This window comes from Artemia sp. Qi Xiang Cuo, chromosome 13, assembly GCF_049724085.1.
Source record: "Artemia sp. Qi Xiang Cuo chromosome 13, ASM4972408v1, whole genome shotgun sequence".
NCBI lineage: Eukaryota > Metazoa > Arthropoda > Branchiopoda > Anostraca > Artemiidae > Artemia > Artemia sp. Qi Xiang Cuo.
The window spans coordinates 5185074-5208336 of NC_142806.1; the positions used below are offsets into that span (position 1 = coordinate 5185074).

The 23263-nt window shown below is 34.4% G+C and overlaps 1 protein-coding gene across 2 annotated transcripts in view; it reads left to right on the forward strand.

Annotated features, from left to right (window-relative positions):
* Positions 1-5766, forward strand: part of LOC148944871 (uncharacterized) — a 96677-nt gene extending 90911 nt beyond the window's left edge. For both annotated transcript variants that reach the window (XM_089099398.1, XM_089099399.1), the window contains exon 13: positions 805-5766. In XM_089099398.1, the coding sequence (XP_088955524.1) occupies positions 805-986 (182 nt within the window). In that variant the 3' untranslated portion in view covers positions 987-5766. The remainder of the gene's footprint in view (positions 1-804) is intronic.
* The last annotated feature ends 17497 nt before the right edge of the window (positions 5767-23263 follow it).

Sequence of the window (23263 nt, forward strand, 5' to 3'; positions counted from 1 at the left end):
TTTTTAATTTAGCACACGCTTCTGCAAAAAACTACGACATTGTCTGTCTTTTTGTCTATTTATTTGAGAAAAAAATTCCACACAATAAGTTTTTCAAAGAAAAGTAAAGAGCTCTATTAAGCCGAAAATGAGCAGAAATTGAGTCAAATAATCTTCCAAGCGTGAAACTACCAAAAACTACTATCAATAAGTAAATGAAAATAAAAACGAACAGAAATTACAATAAATAGCTGAGTCAAACTCAAAACGGCCAAAAATCAACATGTGTAGGGCTGATGAACCCCATGCCTTCTCAAGACCTGAACATAAAAACTACAAAAAAAAAAAAAAATACTGTGGATTGTCAGTTTAATTTACATATACTGATATCTATTCCTTAAGGTTTTGATAATTTTTTATTTATGAAATTAAAAAAATTGAAAACATTTAAAACGTATTTTGTTAACAACCTGTTGATTTCTAAAGAATACTAAACTTTAAAAGGAAAGCCACATCTTCTTAAGCTGTGTTGTACCATATGTTCTTAGCTCATTGTTTGCTGATTCTGCTGAGCTTGCTGATTCACAACTTTCTTTTCTTATTTAGCACACACTACTGCAGAGAACTGCATTACTGAACATCGATGTATTTTTAATGAAAATTCTGTTCCCGATTTTTCCTAATTTTTAAGATACATGTGGTCCACTTAACCGATCCAAACAATCCGATTTAATGTTCACTGTCCTTTGTATTTTCACTTTGTGGACCAAAGCAGTTAAAGATTTGTGCTTCCCCTCAGAATTAAAATTGAAATTTGAATTTCAGATGACCCTTTAGTCCTTAACGATGATGACGACGAAGACAATGTATCAACAAACACATGCCCGGATGGACAATTGCAGTGTGTTCTCGACTCAAAATGTATCAGTTTCAGTCAAATCTGTGACGGCAAAGCTGACTGTGGCGATGGTGCCGATGAGCAAAATTGTGGCTCAGAAAACTTTTAAAAATGGAAGTTGCAGTTTAAAACTCAAAGTTGTGTGAAGTTGTGCCACATTGTAGAATAGTGACATTAAGAGTATTCCGGTGCTACAGACTATGATGTTAAAAGGAAATAGATCTACGTGGAGTTTAAGAAAGTGTCTCTGACCACAGAAATATGACCTTCTGATCATTATAAATGGGATCCTAAAAGTATCATTGCATACTTCTGCTAATTTCTTAGAGATAAAGCCGATTTTTAGGACCAGAACTTCTGAAATGATACAGTTTTCAAATGGGTCGAATGTATAGATCTTCGTTTATACATCTGGGATTTCAAGTCCCAAGACATTGCTGAAATTCTACTATTTCAGAAAAGAAACAGAAGAATATTTATTTAACCGAAAAATTGCAACTCCACATTGCGTGTTTGCTAATCTCTGTGGAGATCATGGAGACGAGAAGAAATATTTTTTCAACAAGAACAAATTGGAACCATAGTTTCTTTTCAGTGATCTAAACTTCTGTCAAAGTTTAAATGAGTTATATTTCCTTAATACGATTTCCTTGGTAGTTATTTAACATGATTTATTTGCCCATTATTCTCACTTTTTTATTTATTATCGTTTTTTAACTTTTCTGTGACGGCAAAAATGATTGTTTGAATGGCATTTAGTAACAAATTCTTTGAAGCGGGGAGATACAAGATATGCACAGTGTTTAAATAAGAATACCTGACTCCAAAAGCCACACTTTTTTCATTATATATGAAATACCGAAAGTCTCAAAGTTGACACAGTTGTGTAGTGATAAAGTTGAAATATTATTTGTATTTAAGCCTTTAAATTGACTGTATATCCATTCCTGATAATTTCCATACTTGCATAAGCATGGCCATATCCAGGAGCAGGAAACTGGTTAACAACCCTCCCAGCCCCAACATTTTTATTTTCTGATCCATCAAAAGTAACAAAAATACATGTAAGCAGATTTTCGTTGCGTTTTGCAAAAAAAAAATTAACCCCTCCCCAAATAAAAATCCTGGATACGCCCTGGTGCAGAGGCTATTGTATGTGCATTTAGTTCTGACAATTATTTCTTTCCTTTGAATTTATGTTTACCTTTATCTTGCTTATTTATTTTCCGAACTTCAAATTATGGCTCGCGGTAATTTTTGGTAATGAATCATCCAATCATATGAAGAATTTATTTGGAACTCAACAATTGGATTTTAATTTAGAGTAGGGGGTTTTGCAATCCTACAATTCTTAAAAAGCAGTTTTAAATCTTAATAATTATGATGTTTTTTTTTAAAGTAATTGCTGGTGAATCTTATCTCAAATATAACGAGTATAATACTTAAAAAAGACAATAGCTTTACACTGAAATATGTACCCTATATAAATAATTTCCGAAGATAAATTAATTTATTTTTATATTTTGTATTTTATCTTTTTAATTTTATTTAAATTTTAATTTAACAAACAAATAATTTATGTGTTAAATAAAACAATTAATAAAAATAAATAAAATTTTAGTTAAATAAAATATTTTTAGTTTAATGATTAAATTTTGTTTAGTCTAAATAGTATATACATTGTTTGATGGTATATAAATAATAATAATTACCAATGCTATTGTAATCAAAAGTACTGGTGGTAGAATTAATTCATCAAGCACATCACTTGATCCATCCCTAGTTTTTTAGCCGCTAGGGGCAATGAATTTTGTCATAGAAAAAAGGGACTTCCCAGGCAGTGGCAAATCCTGAGGGGGACCTAGCGTAGTCTAAAGTAGTGTAATTTACTTAATTAACTTAGGTTTGTGTTAATTAAACTTCCTCCTAACGCAAGTTTATCGGATCAACCTATTTTGGGCCCCCCCCTCAAATTTTTTTCGGATCAACCTATTTTGCACCCCCTTAAAAAATCCTGGATCCGCCCCTGTTCTCAGGTAATACCAATTCTCTTTTTTTCTATTTAAAACACAATTCTTCTTTTTAGTTGTGTTCTTTTATTAAAAATGCTTGCTTATAAATTACTGAATGAATTATAGCAACTCATAGTGAATAGTGAGTTAATCAATTGAGAGTAGAGAATGAATAATTTACTTATAATGATTGAATGCAATGAGCTTTGACTGATTAAATAATTGAATGAAAAATGAATGACTGGATGTGTTAAAGTGACATCAATTATTAACTGTTTTATGCTCTAAAGCCCTGTTCTCAAACAAACTTATCTAAGTATAATTGCATTTGACCAATCAGAGCTTAGATAAAAGATTAAACAAGCTGTGATTGGTTGATAGTTGGTACATAATTAAGTGCACGGGAATACTGTGCCCTAATACATAAAATTATCCTTTATCTTGTGAATTACTGCAATTCAAAAGGTTTTATGTTACACCATTTTAGAAGATTTATGAGCCTTCTCTTGAGGTATAGCAAGTTCCATCAGTTCACTTTTACTTATACCTTATTTGGCACATAGGATATTAAGGAGTCTCACTTAAACAAAAAATTCAGCCTATAATGGCTTATAAAACGATTTTATAATGCTTTGAGTTCAGCAGCGTAATTTCGTCTAAATCTGATTTCTTAGAACAAAAACAATTGCAATAATTTGATTATTATTAATGATAATTGGGTTGTTGAACATTCCCATAGAAACTGAAACTTTTATTATGTTTTTCCCTTTACCTAAGATGCAAAAAAAAAACATTTCTTGTAAATAATTTTTTTTAAACCTGAAACTAATTTTACAGTTTTTCTGGGAACTTATGAGAGTGGAAGCTGTCATTGGCATTGAAAAAGAAAGTCACCAGTGTCATCTACAGTTTGACAACTTTGTTGTCCCAAAAATTCTGCATATTTTATGTTTTACGTACTTTAAATGCAGGGTAGGGTAAAGAAAGCAGAATTTTGTTTCCAATTGGCCTAAGAGCTTAAAATCAACTAGCCTACCTTACCTGCAAATAGGCTAAATTTATGCAGACAGGAATTTGACTTTTGATAATTCTTGAAAATAAAGTGATCTAAATAATCATTACCTATTGACAAATTTTAGCTTTAGTCTTATTGCGTTGGAGATTAATCATACAAAATAACTATTTTTCTTTGATATTTTCTACATGTGTAATGAAGTCACTAAACGCTACACTGTCAGTAGCACATTTAGTTTTTAATCCGTGTATTCTCATGTTAAATTACCAGGAATCCTACTCTTATAAGCTTCCTTTGATACAGCAGCCAATCACAACTTGTTTAATCTTTTACCAAAGTCCTGATTGGTCAAATTTGATTATACCTCTTCCCTCTCTTTGATACAACTTTTTGATTTACTACAGTTGTTGCTGGTGTTTTCTGAGGATCACTAGGTTCTAGTCTTTGCAATTATTTATCTTTTAATCTTTAAATTTGTACATGCTCCCAGTGAATTTCGTTTCACATAACACATGTGTTCGGAAAAGCGAGTAGCCTACCCTAGTGTTAAATACATTAATGGGGTTTATTTTTCATCGTACCGGTTATGGATTAGTGCGTATAATTACTGTTCCAGTTATATTTATGCTTAGTTTTATATGTAAAATTCAGAGTGCGTTCGAACATCACTTATCTGGCTTATGCTTCTGACCCTACTTTCCATGGATGTAAGGAATCATAAACACTACGTCATCTTATGAAAAACTAAGCATAAGTTTCCGAGCTTGTCAAATATTTGCTCTTTGCTAGACCGCCCCTAAGGGGGGAGCCATGAAAGTAATCTCAGTGAGCTTGAACGCACTGTCAAGTACCTCTGATTAGTCTGTCATATTAGTCCTGTGCTAGTATCCGTATCTTGAAGCCAGCTGTACAGAAAGACGTTAAAGTGAGAACGCCGAAAAATACAGACGATATATTTTCGCTATACCTCCGCGATATATACTAGCATCACAGGCAAGTAAAATGTTGCAAGCTTAATTAAACGCTGGCTAAACCCGTAGTATTACTAAGACTTGTGGCATTCTTTTTTTAATTTTGGCATTCTCTTCACTGAAATAAAAACAAATTTACTTCGACTCAGTAAATCATATTTTTCTGAATCTCCAGGGAGCTAATTAAAGACCAACCTCTCAAAAAGGATCTTTGGTTGAGGCTCAAGGGCGATATGTCCCTCTCATTAAGGACGAAAGGACACAAGTCACGAAAAGGGGTGAGATATCTAAAACGACGTCAATCTTATATACGTTCCAGAGCAATATGTTTATTTGGGGGACGAGGGGGTGACTAAAATTGTCATAAAAAATTGAGAATTATCGTTTTTAAAAAATCTTAGTCCATATTTACTTTATTGACCCAGCTCATACTGAACCTAACATATTGTGGAAAGACCGTTAATTTATTAGGAATTATTTGGCTTGAATATGCATATCACCATATATATAATGTTGAGTAATAAGAATAGAGTGTAATCACCCGAATTATCAAGGTCAATTCATAGTTGTTGGGAGTTCATATCCACTGTGCTTGGATGCTATTAAAGCATGTGGGTTTGGGTGTTTCTCATTAGTCTATTTTCCTTGAAAAGTAATTATAAGTTTGTCTTTGTTTCTGTATACATCTCTTTGAGAAACAAGGCTGGACAGCCCAAACGGTGTAAGCTGTAAAAAACACTAATCGTTAAGATTTTGAGGTACTTGATTTCATATTCTATTTTAATTTATGTCGTAATGTTTAAGATTGTTTACCGACTTATGAAACTTTTATATCATGTTCATATTTATTGTTATTGTTTTTGTTTCTTAATTATGTATTATTGTACATAAGATTGTCTCTTTTGTTATAGATTGAAGGCAGTGACTTAGGAATTTTTGAACACATTCAGTCTCATTGTCAATTAAGTTTCGTAACTCCTTTCCATATATTGATCTTAAATCAAATTAAATTAAATTTATTAACAAATAAAGGATATAACCAATAACAAAGGTCTTTTCTTTACCTCGAAAGGGAACCCCATCCCTCCATAGAATTTTTGTTCTTAGGAAATTCTCCCACTTTCAGTGGAAAATTTGCTCCCACAGAAAATTTCCTCCTGGAGAATTTCTCCCGTGGAATTCTCCCATTGAGAATTTCTCATGTGAGGTTCTCCTACGGAGAATTTTTCCAGCGAAAAATTAAAATCTTTTTGTTCACTTTAAAAGGGAACTAGAACTTTTGGTTTTCTATCAAAATAAATAATAAAGACTCATCCATGATTTTTCTTCAAAAAAAAAAAAAAAAAAAAAAATCTGTACTTTTGTACACTGGTTAGGTTAGGCAATATATTAAGCAGTAGATATCTATGGGAGTAATTTTGGGTGTAATTAGCCATCTTTACTAAGTACCCATCTTTACTAATTAAGTAATTACCCATCTTTACTAAGTACCCATCTTTATACACATTTAAACATATTATCTAATTGATTTTTATTTATTTTTTTTGGGGGGGGGGGGGGTTCTCTAACGGCTTTTGAAAAACTTCACTCTTTTTCAGTTTCTAACCTAACCTAACCGAAATTTTTTTGGGGTCGTAGGTTTTGATTGGTAACGTTTAAACTTAATAAACTTTTGTATATTTGGAATTAGTACAAAAATTCAGTTCTTTTGATGTAACTATTGCTATAACAACTCTGTAAGTTTTGGCTACTATTGAGCCGCGTCACTCATTACTTAGTTCGTTACCCCGAAGTGTTTAATATTTGCCCTTTGAGCAGCTAATCCTATCTTTCTTTTAGGCGTGTCTTTATTTTGATTGACTACTAATTATTATCTTACGCTGCATTAAATCATTTCCCTTGATTAATTTTGTTCATATAGGGTTGAGTGTGTACCAACCCAATTCTATATAATTAAATAAAAATTTAATTATTAAAATTCAATTTAAGGAAAAGCTAGCTATATTAGATTTCATAAAAAAGAGCTAAAATTAAAATTTAATGTATTTCCCATAAATTTAACTATCGTATCGACATTTTGACTGACGTATTCAGATAATTCGGACTGGACTTATTAAGAGTTTCAAAAACTCATATCCCAGGGGTTGGAAAAATGAAATTAGGTGATATAGAATTTATTTACTCAGGAAGGATGGGGCCCATAGACAGGAAGCAGGGCTCATGATGAATAGGGAAGCTGTCAACTCTTGTTTAGGCTGAGAAGGAATTAAAAAAGACAAAAAACTAATCGCTGATTATATGATTAAAAAGTTCAAGGTATCAGTTATAGTAATATATGGCACTGTAGAACTGGGCAGAACATTTTGAGAATTTGCTAACCCGAGATAGAATTGCAGGAAAATATATTGAGGGAAATGAAAAAGTTTATGATACTTTGATTGTCAAGGAAGATTTTTTTTTTGTTAGGTAGATTTAGCGATAGTGCTAAAACGATAAAAAAAAATAAGGCCCCGGGTGCTAATTGTGTCCTATTTGAGTTTCTTAAATATAGTGGCTCTGAAATTATAAATAAGTTGCTTGAGATTAGGAATATGATTTTTGAAAATAGGAAAAAACCTAGCTATTTCAGTAAACCCTAATTAAACCACTGTATAAGAAAGGTAATGAGAGTAAATTTGGTAATTATAGAGGGTTCTAGGTGAATACCCCCTGGAAAATACACCCCCACTCCTCGCGGAAAATACCCCTCGGAACAATACAGCCCCCCCCCCGCATAAAACACACCCCACCCCACCGCAGAAAAAACCCTCCCCGCGGAAAATACATCCCCCCACCCAAAAAATACCCCCCGTGGAAAATAAGGCTTTCCAAATTTGAGAGTTTTATTTGAGTTTTATTTTTTTAATTTCCGTAGACCCGTTATGCTTCCCCTCCCCAATAAGCAAATCTATAGCGCAAATTTACTTCGATAGTAACGAAGAAACTAACAAAAAAACAGGCGTGTATTCATTATATTCATTTATGATATTTTAATTTGTTCTTGGCCGCATATTTGGCTTTAAAATACACTTATTTGTCTATCTATCTAATATGCATAATAAGTTTACCAAACATATTTTGCATGCAGACCCGTTATGCTCCCCCCCCCCTAATAAGCAAATCTATAGCGCAAATTTACTTCGATAGTAACGAAGAAATTAACAAAAAAACAGGCGTTTTTTTTGGGGGGGGGGTATTTTTCGGGGGGGAGGGTGTTTTCCATGGGGGGTATTTTCCAGGGGGGGTAAACGCCGGCCACCATACCAGACAAATAGATTGAAGTGATTAGTGCTATATACGAGAATAATATTGATGTGTTAAGGTAGGAAATGAGGTTAGTAGCTGGTTTCGTATTAAATCAGGAATTAAGCAGAGTTGTTTTCTATCCCCCTTTAAATGGATTATCTTGATGTATTTTGTCTTAAAGAGCAAAGGAAAGGCAATGGGAGAACACGGAATACAATGGTGAAGGAAAACTTTCCTGGATCTAGATTATGCTGATGATCTAAGCATCCTAGATGAAAGTGTGAACAAAATGAATGAACTTTGAGGTTTTAACAGTTCAGGGTGCTAGACTAGGTTTGAAAATTAATGTTAAGAAGACTAAGTTGCTAATGCTTGGAATAAATGAAGATGAAAAGGGGACGCTGGGTAACAAAAAATCGATCAATTGGACAGCTTTACTTACCTTGGTAGTACTGCTAGTTAAGACGGCGGGAGCAGTGAAGATGTTAATAGTAGATTAACTAAGGAACAGAGTGTTTTTTCACAGTTGAAAAAAGTTTGGAAGAATAGAAAGACATATCTGCAGACCAAGATTAAAAAATTAATGGAAGCTACAGTGATAGCAGTTGTCAAATTTGGTTCTAAAACATAGGGACTCCAGAAAACGGACGACAATTTACAAGATGTTTTATAGAGATTTTGCCAACGGATTGTTTTGGGTATCCTGGCTGACCGTATCACTGACCGTATTTCAAACAGTAACCTGGAGAAAAAGTGTGATTCAATCCTGCTTTTTAGGGCTATAATGAGAGAAAGTTTGAGATACCTAAGGCGTGTTCTGCGGATTAAGGATGACATATTGCTGAAGATTGTCCATTTTAGAAAACCGTCTTGGGATTAACGAAAAGTAGGTCGTCCTGGGGTGGGAAGATGAGGTGGGAGGATGTCGTAAAGAAAGGTTTAAGGAAAACGAAAACTTCTTGGGAGGGTGTGAAGAGGAAGGCTTTGAATAGATTAGAATGGAGGTGGAGCATGAGTAGCTGTGTTAGCCTCAGGCGGCTTGGTGCTGCGAAGAGTTGTTAGTAGTAGTAGTTGCTTTGTAGTTTTGTAAATATGTTCCTAGGTTTTGACAAGTTCTAATTTAGGTTTTGGTGGGTTCTGTAATTTTACAGCTACACGGTTTCCGATATGCCGCTCTTTAGAGCCATATTCAAGATTTATTTTGAGGGGGTGGGTGGGTAGGTTACAAAAGCATTTCTTTTGAGGGGGGGGGGGTTACAAAATGATTTTTTCGGAAGGATCTTACAGAAAACAACTTCGGAAAAACGCATCAAAATTTGTTTATGTTAATATTTGTTACGTTTTTACGAGTCGGATAAACCTTTTGGGGATGAGGAGGGGGATTTTAAACCCCTAGCCACCCCCCTGGATACTGCATTGCTCCTCTTTGACAATTAGCTGGGATATTATTCTTACCAGAATTTAGGCTCTGATCCATTACACTTAATTTGATCCATTACAAGATCCAATTATACTTAAATTGATTCTGAAAATAACAGGTAAATTATTTTCTAAACAACCTTTTTTCCAGTTTTGAAGGAAGTTATGGGACGTAATGCAGGTAAGTTGTGTTTCTGGGATTTATTCAATTCCACAAATTTTCTCCGTATCTTCTCTTGCTTTATATGATGGAAAGGCACAATGCTCTACCTAATTGATCATTGGTAATGAATCTAAAAACTATTTACGAAGAGAAGTTTTTCAAAGAAAAATAAAGAGCCATATTTAACTTAAGACCCAGCAGATATAAATCCTGTAATAATTGAAATTCGAAACGATCATAGATAAATATTGTATATTAAACAAAAAACAAAAAAAATCGTAATTAAAAAAACACGACCATAGCAAACATAGCGATAGCAGTAACTAAAATAGATGGATAAATAAATAAATTTTAAAATAAGAGAAAATTAGATTGAATATCTATATTTTATATTAGAATAAATAGTTCTTATGAAAGTACTCAAAAAACTTTAGCATAAAGAGGAAGGTATTGACTAGGGGGTAAACCCCCTCATATACGTAATAATTTCTGTTCGTTTTAAGTTTTGATGTTGGTCCTTACTTTCAATGAAAAAATCTTGTTTTTCTATTTAATTTCTGATCGTTTTTTTAAATAATGCTGGAAAATCTGGCGCTTCTTTCATTGCAATATCCCATCCCCCATGAAAACTTCCTCCATGGAAAGATCCTCCCAAAGATCCATAAAACTCCCCCCCCCTATGTGGAAAAATCCCCCCAGAAAACGTCTGTATACTTTCTAATAATTAATACTATATGTAAACATTGGGCAAAGTTCATAACTTGCAGCCCTTCCCCTGGGGAATGTGGGGTATTCAGTCATGCTCAAAGACAAAGCTATTATATTTTTCGACCATGCTGAACAAAATGGCTATCTAAAAATTTTGATCGGGTGACTCTGGGGAAAAATGAGCGTGGGAGGGGACCTAGTTGCCCTCCATTTTTTGTCACTTAAAAATGGCAAAATGACTTTTAATTTCCGTTCGAATGAGCCCTCTTGCAATATTGTAGAACCACTGGGTTGATACGATCACCCTTTGGAGAAAAAAAAACACAAGAAAACACGCATCCGCGATCTTTCTTCTTGCAAAAAAACAAAACAACAAAATTGATTGATTGAAAAATACATCTGATGAGCGGTAAGACCAAACTTGATTAAACTTATATATTTGAAATCAGAATTAAAATCTGATTCTTTTGATGCAGCTATTGTTATCAAAATTCCGTTTTTTAGAGTTTCGGTTACTATTTAGCCGGGTTGCTCCTTACTTTGGTACCTGTTAAGAATCCAGAAACTCGCGATGAACCGCATCTAGAATCTAATGAAAAAACAGGTTTCCGCTGCTTGTGAGGTATTGCCCACTCTGGGAACTATGTGTAAACTTTAGTTTTTTGGGGTTTTAGGGGCAAAAAAAGGTCCGTGGGTTACGCATTTACTCTATTCTACGCTTAACCCCCCCCCCCCTTAATTTACAAATATATAGCCCAAACTATTATATTTTCATCCTATTTTGTTTTATTACATTAGCATTAACGAAACTTCACTTCTCGCGAGTTTCTGGATTCTTAACAAGTACCCTTACTTTTTACAGTGACTAAAATCAATGAGCTAATTGATTTCTTGGACATTATATTTTATATGAGCGCTACTTTTGACAAAAGGTATTGAAAAGAATTACTTTGATTCAGTATCCCTTAATGACGTTTCGGTACTATTAGTAACATCAACTACCCTGGCATTGCGTAGCAATAGATTCCGATAGCAAAATGTCCAATGATATAGCATTTCGAAGCTCTGAATTTATAGAGGCGAACTTACACCACCTCAATGTCAGGGCTTTCCAAAAATTGTTACAATGCAAATTGGTATGCTGGTGGAATTATGCAGTTCAAAAACTCTACAGAATCAGAATCAGAATCTTGTAGAAAAATTCAACAACAATCAGACTGAAAATTCTTGTAAAAGTATTGTTTAACAATAAAACATATTATTCAAAAAGAATATATCCAACTTGCAACTAGTGTTTGAGCATAAATCATCAAATTTACTGTACACTAAATTTTGTTTATTCATGAAATCTTTATTACTACTTAGAACATACTTTAAAATCTGCAATAAAATTCTGTATAATGATAAAGAGATTCCATGAAATTTAAATGGCAAATTGAGTTCGTTTTGTATAAGCTTAGCTGCCTAGTCAATAGCCCCTGGCGCATCAAGTGAAAAGAAAACTTTTTGGAATCTAGGCTATGCGATTTTTATTGGATTTTTAACTGCAGCGGTTAAAATATGTTTACGTTGTAAATAAATTAAATGGGGGGTAAGGGTAGGGGGAGGGCAAAATATATATTTTTGAATCTAGGACGCAATGTTGTTTTTTCATTTTTCAAATGGTTTTGTCAATTCTGGTTTATTTTACCAATACAAATGGCAACAAAAGAGTATTTTCGGTACTATCCCATTACGCGGGCCTCTTGGGTCAATCACTAGATTAGGCAATGATAAAACCCATTTTTGTCGTCTTAACTGTTATAGAGCAGGCACTAATAGCATGGTTTTCATTGCGTATACGATACTAAACTGTGTTTTTTGGGGTTTTAGGGGGGGGAAGGTACCTAGGTTAGGTTAGGTTACGTATTTAATATATGCAATGCACTTTACTGAAAAAGTTAAAAAAAAAATTACTTTTAAAACTTTAATAAATCAAATAATATTAACATTTTGATCACTAAATATCAGTTAATGTATATTAAACTGTCAATACACATTCATTTGTATTTTTTTTTTAATAAAGTACAAATCATGTTCCGGCCTTGGGAAGGCATAGGGGTTTTGAGCGCTACTCATATTAATTTCTGCTCGTTTTGAGTTTGACTCGGTTATTTATTTTAATTTCTGTTCGTTTTGGGTTTCATTTATTTATCGATGCTGATTTGTGGTAGTTTCACGCTTGGTAGATTATTTGATTTTATTTTTGCTCATTTTTTATTTAATTGAGTTCTTTACTTTTCTTTGAAAAACTTATTTTGTGGAATTTTTTTTTAATTAATCAAGTAAAAGGTTTTGCAGTTGGTAACTTCATGCATATCAGAGGCAGGAGATATGAATATACATCAAAGTGCAGGAACTGAAGAAGAGAAGGCACGGTCAACGGGACAAGCAATGTAGGCTATATCTAGTCCGGGAGCCACTAGAGCGTGTCTCGTTTATTTCTGAGTTGAAGTGGTCAGAAAGACACAGTCAATTTGACAATAGTTTCCGGCTATATCAACCACGCTGAATCCGAATAGGGGTGGGGGCAAAGTTGGAGATCACGGCTTGACCTTGTAAAAGCAAAAAAAAACAACCTTTATAGGCCTATAAAACGTGTACAGACTCTTTATTTTTTTTTTTCTAAGGTTGTACCACTCCGATTTAGTGGTGCGACATCTCAATTTGGTCCTAATATGGTTTTCCCCGAAAATCTCGAAATTCAAAGGTTCATTTTCAACTAAACCACGTATCTCGGATCTTTCTAATAATTTTTTGTTGTTCATTCTTGTCCAGAATTTACCTTTCGTATTTAGCTTCACATTGCCATAAAGTTCAAAGCTCAAACTGTTCGGTGAAGCCGTCTAGAATTTTTTGAAAAAGTGTAGGCCTAAAAATATATGCAAAAACAAGCTGAAAGCTTAAACCTGTAACATGATTAAAGAGTGTTTATTATTTTTAGTACTGTAAGTAAAGCTACATGTAAAGCCTGTCAAAATACAATTCCCGCACATCCCAACGGTTTTCCTCGAACAACCAGAAAAAATCCCGCTAAACCTCGTCCGAATCGTAGCTGTCGGCACCACATCGCCCACCACATGCGCAAAGAATGTCGCATGGCTTTATCCCCAAACAAGGGCACTTTTTACCACACACAGTTTTACAGTAACAAAAGGTTGAAGCCTTGTTGACAGATGGAGGCCAGGGGGTCAGTGCTGAAGTCACTGGACTGACTCCTAAAATGTCGTGATGGGTCCAGCCAAACAGTGGGTCGAAGATGTAGGGCTTAGGAATCACAACCTGAAGAACAATGTTCCACTGAAGTATAGCTCTCTTGACGTGATATACGAAAGAACTATCAGTTGGGGGTAAGCTTTTCAAGTTTTTTTTTCTGGGAAATAAATGAATTCGAAGGTCACTGAGAGAATCAAATTCGGACTGTTTTTTGCTATATACCGATACAGCCAATTTTGTACAGATACGCAAGATTTCGGGCTCGTACATAATGATGTTTTCGATATCACTCCTCACTTTCTGTGTAAGATCAGCAATTTCTTGAATGAGCTGTGACTTAACAGCAGATGTAGCAAATGTTTTTTTGCCCTTCGAGAACAAAAAAATTACCGTAACACATCCACCAATGCAATGTAGCAGCCCCATTGACTCTACAACAGCCCACGATGTTGCCACAGAACTGAACGTAGAGCTCGGGTTCATAGCCCGGGTTACACCTGCAGAGGAATATTTCGCGATAGTTCTGTAACAAAATGACAACAATGTCTGTGTCATTTGCCTCAATAATTACTTGGGAACATTTATTTCTGTAGCATTCGGCAACATGGAGAGCAAGACACGTGTCTGCTTCTTTATATGTGCTGCAAAAGTTCGCTTCGTAGTCCCGGTTCGGATCTATAGTCATTTTGCTCTTCGTAACAATAAAGCTCTTCGTCACTGTATTTCCTCTCCGCTCATGACATCCACTACTGTCTTTTAGAACAATAGGATTCCCGGAAATGTTTACAAGGCTGAACACTCCGTCATACCAATCAGCTACAATATGCACATCGGTTGTAGATTTTGGGAGTCGATTTAAGAGCCTTGCAAGGATTCGTATCAAAAATGCCTCAACGGTTTCGGTTTTGTCTGGCACTTGCGACCGGATTAACGGCATGAAATCTACCACCACACAAGTTCCCCTGACCGTGTTAATCGGAACTTTGTTAGGCCAACTTTCTAAACTTGTAGAGGTGCGAATGAACTCGAGTAAACTTCAATTGGTAACCGGTCGAAGTTTAATACGTTCAATAGGTACTGCTGGAAATATTGCTGGCGCGTAGGGAAAAAGTTAATTCGGCAAGATCTTACTTAGCATCTCAAGCGTAGATCCTTGACTAGTGCCAATAGTAACCAAAATCTCTTTAACAGCTTCCAACTCAGTATAAACGCTGCTACCGGTCTTGGTCGTTGAACCTTTGGCCTGTTTTGTATCGCAATCCATAGTCTTTATCTTAACCTTGGAAAAGGGGTTGGGTTTTCCATCGAAGTATCCTTCCAATGCTTTTAAACCACTAGCGCGTGCACTCAGGAGGCTCTTTGCCACTACTTCATCAGCGACTTGCTTTGAAATGATATTCACCAATGATTCCTCATCACATGTAAAGGGATCAATATGGTCTTCGACAACAGAGACCACATTACTGACAAGGTTTTCTTGGCGCTTCTCAAAGGTTCCATTTTTGCTTCCCTCACCATCAAATTCACTCATGCTCTCAATTCCAGCAAGTCTATAAAGGGCAGAGGAAACCTCAGCACGAAATGGTATGGTGGTAGTCCACTTGGCAACTGTCATTGAGTTCAATGTGACTCCCTTTATTCCACCCTTTTGTTTTGATTCAATGTTAAGTGTGGATTCCAGTGCATGATCTGGGGGAACACCATTCATCTTGTAATTTTTCCACTTCACGTTGAACAGTCCTTTGACAAAGATAACATGCAAGCTAGGTGACAAGGTTTGAGGCAAGGCCTAAAAATTTGAGACTTATGTCTAACCAAGTATACTACTCCATGTATAGCATAGTAGGACCTAATCCATGTTTAATATAGTACTGATGGTTGGGTGTAGTACTCAAATTCTGAGGTATAGATCCCATGGTTACCTACTGCAGGGGTGAAGTAGTACATTATGTTGAGGGTAGTACATAAGACAAGTAATATCCCTTCCCTAACTGTAGGCTAGGGTTGGCTATGCCAAATATTAGATATACGCAGCATTTGGTATAGGGTATCCAAAATAACAGCTTTGTAGTAGATTGGCTTAAAGTGGTCTCAGTAACATCAAGACTAACATACCCTAAAAAATCCCTGATCTAACTTATCCAAATTACAGCATAGGCCAAGTCTACATAGAAATTTTACATTATGTTCATTAGACAGTTTGAGATTAAAAACTCATTCTTAATTCCAACCTGGTCTTGAGTTTTCATCTTGAAGACTATCACTCATTTCCAGCAATCTGAAAGTTATTTAGCCTACCTGTCCATGACATCACATAGTTACATAAGGCAGGCATTAGATGTCGTTCAGTTCCTATTCTTAGCTGTAAACACTATCAGTACAGCCTCTCAATCACACTATCAACCTCAAGTTTAATCAGCAACAGAGTTCACAAAACATTTTTTTTTGTTGATAGTGCTGCTGGGCTGTTACCCACTGTACAATTGACATAAACATGTTTTTCAAACACTCACAATCACTTAATCTTTCACGACTACTGAAAGGTTGGCTTAATAGAGGGCAATCTTTGAAGATGACCAGGGCAAATTCTTGGCTTAGGATTTGTAGGGAGACTGTCACTGTCCCATTCTTATCAGCAGATAAACTGAAAATCAGTCAGGACTGTAAATACCCTGAATTCCCTGAACAAAGAATACAGAGGAATTCCATATTAGTACTGCCAGAGCCATAAATCAAGTAAAAGTTTTTTTTTTCAGAATATACATCATTTAATACTTCAACAGATTGCACTAAAAATAGATTCCATTACAATTTTTGAGATTCAGTAGTCCAAAAAGTAAAGAACAGACTACATTCTTTTTTGGAGAGTTTAAAAAACCACTTAAAATACCAGGATTATCCTAAAACTTAAATTTTTTTCTCTAAACAAAAAAATATTGATAAACCCCTTATTGTTATTGCCAAAACCCCAAATCAGGTTGAAGTTTTTCTGTTTTTCTCTTACGGAATATACAACACTTAACTAAATCTTGTTTTTTCTACTATGGTGAAAATCACTTGGCCTTGATCGCACTTTGGTAACTCAATAAGGTAACGAGATTAAAATTTTTTATTCAAAAGAGCCCTCTTTCGATAATCTACGACTACTGGTTTGATTGTCGCACCCGATTAAAAACACTCTTGCCTTTTCATCATTCTCTGGTAAACTATGGAATTCCGTAATTTTGTAGGTAATAGCTTTAAGGATGTGATAGTTGTTCAATTTCAATCTATAATTTTCATCAAGATCGTATTCTTTTTTTGTTGGGTCCTTTTTTGGGAGTTCTGGTATCTATTGACAGGAGTCTCTATTTTGTTAAAATTTGATACCCCGAACTGTTTGTTCCTAGGCTCTTTTAAATACGAGAGAGGCTGCGACCGCTCTCCCAATCCTTGTCTTCTAAATTCTATTTTGATATTTATAAAATGATGCTTCGATTATCCCTGAATGATTTTCATTCACTAAAAAGTGCACCCATGACATATTTATCAGGAGGGGGGGATCTGAAATAGCAAAAGAACTTTGGGATCATCGTTCTTACAGTTTTAAGGGAGTTCTCCAAAACTTCCCTATCGTTTTATATAGGGGGTACTCCCCTCCCCCCTTTAGTGTATTAAATACATTAATATAATAATTCAGGCTAAACTGAATAGATTTATAATGACGTGGAGATTGTCAACTCTTATTGCTATAATATAGGCCAAAAAAGCCCCTCAGATTGGCATGAGATTAAGGAACGATTAAGGTTGATTAATGGTTGGTTGACTAATGGCATGAGATTAAGGTTGACAGAAATGACATTTTTCGCAAATGTCAAAGGTGAATAAAAAGGTGGTTTTCAAATGATGAAGATGTCAATTTTTGTCAAAAATTCTGGCATTTTAACTGGTTCTATCAAAGTCATTCATACCCTTTTTAAAACTGGATCTCAAATACTTTACTGATATCTATTTTAAATTATCTGAATAAGAGATTGGCACCTTAATAGAAAAAAACTTAAGGCTTAAGGTTGAATTTACCGTTGGTTCAAACAGATACATATTTTTATTTTAACGCAAAACAGCTCACGGATAATTGATGCAGGAAATTCAAAAAAAATTTCACACAGAAACGGCTTATTACAACCCTCGAAGCGCAAAAACTAGTATGATACATTAGACAGACTAGACATAGGAATAGGCTAAGCCTAGTTCTGGAAGCCAATAAAAAATATTCAAACGGTTGGCCCATAGTCTAGTCTAGCTATGCTTAATTAACAATGTAATTCTTATCTTCTACAGTATGTTCATTTCCCTGAAAAAGTCCTCCCAGGCCTTGAAGATTAAATATTTTTTTTTAATGACTTATGTCCTTTGTCATATAGACGACTTCTGATGAATATGACTAGTTTCTCAGTTACTTCCACTGTTTGGTTTAAAAAAGGTTTCAATTCAAAATAATGTAAGTGCTTTAAATGGTTTAGTAAAAATATTTCGACGAAACATCTGAACTGTTATAATGCATAAACATGGGGCAAAAAACGGATGAAATTTAACGGATGAAGCAAAAACGATAAAAAAGTGCGAAACAAGGGTAAATGTTGTATATTCTGTAAAAAAAAAGTTTGTTAAAAAAAGTTTATTGCGTAGTATAAAAGTGTTTATAGTTTGTATAGTTTATAGTTTGTGTAGTTTATAGTTCTGCAAATCCCAACAGGATTTTCTTTGCATCTTTTTAGCGCCATCTACTTTTGAATTAATGGGAAGAAGTGATTGGCACCTTAGCACTATTAGTGGGGGGCAAAAACTTAAGATTGAGTTAAATATTGAATATTGTGCAAAAAATTACTTCTACAATAATTTCTGGTATTACAAATCCCAATTTGGAGTTTATTTGTAACTTTTTGTTAATGAGAGAAACGTTAATTTTGATAGAAAGTTTTCGTATTTTAAGTAGTTGCTTAGAATCCCCAAATAGCAATCAAATTTCTTTTCATATTTTGAATAACTGAAAATTGAATTCTCTTTTAGCACAATTTAAGGAAGTGAGTGGGAAAATCTGAGGAAGTAGGGGAAAAACTCAAGACTGAATTAAAAGATGCATATTCTTTAAAAAAAAAAAAAATAAATTGCTTCTGTGTGATGCATGTTTCTGGAAAAATAAAACCCGAATACAGAATTCCATACCTTTTTTTTCCTTGAAAAAATTCAAGATTAAATAAAGTATAAGAATAATCGGGAATTTTAATTTTTTATATTACGATATACGTGTTTTCTATTTCTTTTTGTATTTTGATGTGTTTTTCTACATGTTACTCCTTGCATTATACTGTATAGTGTTGGTCAAAAAATAAATAATAGTTCAGACTCTGGATACTCAAGCACTAAGGTCCTATGTGTTTTAGGATTCTTAATCTGAAGATCTTATATATGTTATCTCCCTACGAACTGCTTTTCTAAATAACTCTTCTGCATTATTGTTATATACACTGGTAGTTTTACGTGCATTTCCTCATTTCCTGGAAAATCCTGATAGTTTACTTGTTGGGAAGTTGTTTTAAAATATAAACATAGCATTAAAATAACAAGGAAAGTGAAAACAAATATGCATGTTTTAATTAGTTAAATATAAACTTACACATATAATCCTTAAAAAAATATCATGAAAATCATTTTTAATGAAAAGACCTCCAGATGTAGTTATGTATTTCTTCATAGCAGCGGGCACCAAATTAAAAAAAAATTGGTTGAAAAATCTGCGGATAACACAAAAAAATAGGACATTATACAGCTTAAGAGGGCGTAGCGTTCATTTGAAGAGGTTTAATTGTCTTTAGGAACCAACTAATTGCTAATTTTTGAATTTCTAGAGACGAAAATTCTTTTCATCCAGTTAGTTTTAACTCTTTGTTCTTACGAGTCAACGTGACAACACTGACAAAATTGTAGGACTACTCTAAAAAATGACACTTGAAACAACCAAAAGAAAGAAAAGTATTGGATTTCAGGTGTTAATATACCTTTGATGGGTCTGTAGGGCAAAAAATATTTTGTTTTGATATCGTTCATAGTATAAAGAATTACAATTGTATTGTTTGAATCTGAAATTATTTTACTGATTTTTGAAAAAAGGAGAAACACCCCTTAAAAGTATTAAAATCTTAATGAAAATACCACCATCAGATTCAGTGTATCAGAAAACCCCATTGCAGAGGTTTCAAGCTCCTATTTGCAAAAATGTGGAATCTTGCATTTTTTTTGCCAGAAGAAAGATCACGGATCTATTTTTACGTCTATTATACGTTTATTTTTATTTTTTTCAGGGATAATCGCATCGACCCAATGGTCCTAGAATATCATGAGTGGGCTCATTAGAACGGAAATTAAAAGTTATAGTGCCCTTTTTAAGTGACCAAAAAGATTGGAGGGCAATCTAACTCCCTCCTCCTCCCTTTTTTTCCCCAAAGTCGTCTTATCAAAATTTCGAGATAGACATTTTGATCATCATAGTTAAAAGGCCGAATACCTATGCCATTGGATAAAACATGACCCCCCATAGCCCCTGGGGAAACCTCCTCCCCTCCCCTTTTTTCCCAAAGTCGTCCGATCGAAATTTTGAAATAGCCATTTTGCTCATCATAATGTAAAGGCCCAATAACTGTGCCCTTGGATATAACATGACCCCTCACCAAAGCCCCAGAGGAAAGATATTTCAGTCATAAAATTTGCCTATTGTTAACGCAGAGTGTTTCTAACTGTGAAGTATGTATACATTTTAGAATAGGGGGGGGGGCAAGTTTTTTGTTGGGGGTTTTTCAACGGGGAAGTTTCTCTAGGGCGGGAAGTTTCCAGGGGGTGAACTTGTCAAGTGAAATTATGCTGGGGGAATTTGTCAGATTTTTATATAAAATTCTTTTTAAATGTCTTGCTTTCTCTTTTCCGTCTCAATTTTACGCGTGGAGTTGTTAAGGGTAATTGTTCCTTGGGTAAATTTTCTCCGGGATTGAATTGTATAGAGGATATTTCCGGATATTTTCACCGGGTGGCCACGCGGTGAAAAAAGAAAATTACTTCATTTTCGGGATTTTTTGGTTGATTTAGTGATTTTTGAATTTTAGGCAATATAAAAATTACTAGAAATCGTGATAAATCGCTAGGAGTGGCAACCCTGCCAGTAAATGGACGGTGACAGAAATTAGGGATAGTAGATCTTTATTTGTGCCCAATAGTCACTACCAGAAGGTTGTCACCATCCAATCTCTATCACTGGATTGCTGAGATTCAGCTTTACCCCTCCACCTAATTACATTTGCAAAATTTCCTTTGTATTTTTCTTAGATTGCAAAAAGCCTTAAAATATACGCACGGAAATGGAAAATTTTGCGTATTTTTTAGTTTAGGTCATTCTCTATGAAAAGATGTGGAGTAATATTGTAATTACGCGGCCGTCAAAACTCCAAATGTAAAAACTCGTATATACTTGAAAAATCACTTTCCTAGTTAGATATACCACTGAATTCCGCTCAAAGAGGCCAATCAAATGGTGCATGCAAGAATCTAAATAAAATCCCGTGCTAAGATTTTTCTGGCGTAAACACGTATCTGCAGCATTTTGCCCCGTTTGCAAAAGTTGAAAAATCCTCAGTTTAGCAGTGTCAGTGAACTTTGGCATGTATTTCAATAGCATATATGGAAAGATAACTGTCTAAAATCGATGACAACAATTTTTCACACCAATTATGTGTCTAGTGTGCCGCAATGGATGGAAAAAGTGCCACAAAGCTTGAGTAGCTATGAAGACCATGCATGGAGGGGAGGGCAGAGAGGGGAGGGCAAACTTCATTAAAAGATATTAACATTCATTAAAAAAAACTTGTTCTGGCAATGCTGCTGCCGTTTATAATTTACCTTATCACTATAAATAATAATCTATTTGAATAAGATATATCCGAAAGATTCATTTGGTAAAAACAGAGAGAAACAGAGAGATGAGTTTTCTATTAATCTGCATTAATAATTGTGCTTTTATTTCATTTGTCCTATTTTGCTCATCTATTTTGGCAACTCAATCCCAATATTTCTTTAGCATTTTTCAGAAAAGGTAGCCTTCCTTTTCCTTCCTTCCTTAACGCCTCTTGTTTAAATTGTGATTCTTTATACTCTGTGAAATGTTAAGTTAGATGTAAAGAATTAAAAGTTAGGTTCCCCCTGATTGTTTTGAGGGTGTGAAAGTTTAAGACAATAAAAAGAACGACCGTGAGAATTTAACACTTCTCACAGACCTAGATATAATACTAATGTGTTCAATAATATATTTGTTAAACAAATATAAAAGACGGCGCATAAGTAAAAAAGCGAAGAAATGAAATATAATTTAACAAAACGTATAAAATAAAAAAGTAAGTTAAAATTTTCAGCCAATAGTAATCAGAAAATTGCCTAAATATTTATGTACAATTACTATTTTTCCATGTTTATTTGTTCTATGATTTCCTAACCATGTTCAACTAGTGCGGTCTTAGAAATTATTTACTCCCAAAGAGAGAGAGAAAATTCATTTTTATTAAATATCAATATTCACAAAAAAAACATATCAAACAGACCTACCACATGAAAATCTATACAGATTTGTTTGTGGCAGGACTCACTATTTTACTTACTCATATATACATTGAAAAAACTTACTCACATATATAATGGAAAAAAAAAATAATAATGCAATCATATAAATAAATAAGAAATAAATCTCGTGGGAACCGCGAACCAATCCTTACAAAAGACGGAAGACAGAATACAGCCCCCCCTCAGCCATCCCTATTCATTAAGAAATTCTTTAACCTATTTTTAAAAGAGGACACACTCTCAGCCATCCTAGTGCTTTCCGGAAGACTGTTCCATACCGAAACACCCACATGCCTAAATACAAAACTAGACCTAGCAGTTTGTCGTCTCTCATATACTAGGTCCGTAGAATTCCTTGTATCAGTAGGGAAAGAGGTACCATTTTGCTTGGTGCCATAGCAATTTCTATACTATTTGCCGGGACGTATACACCTTTTCAAAGAGAGTGAGTATCCTCTCACATGGCCTTATACTTTGCCGCCTTTATGTTCCTTCCGGTGTTATTTGCGTACGGCCCTAGGAATCTCTATGTTATTTGCGTACGCCTCTACACCTTTTCAAAGAGATTCAGAACTCCCTCACATGGCCTTATACTTTGCATAAAGCTTATACTTTGCATCTTCAACGAATGACAAGTAACAATTTTCCTTAAATTATAATATTAGATAGATTTCACATGTAAACGAGAAACTGCCGGTGATTTAGACGTAATTTTCTCACACCTACAAGAGACTCGCATCTCATTAGTCCAAATATACAAGCTAATTTGATTTCACTTATACTTTGCATAAAGCTTATACTTTGCATCTTCACGAATGACAAGTAACAATTTTCCTTAAATTAGAATAATAGATAGATTTCACATGTAAACGAGAAACTGCCGGAGATTTAGACGTAATTTTCTCACACCTAGAAGAG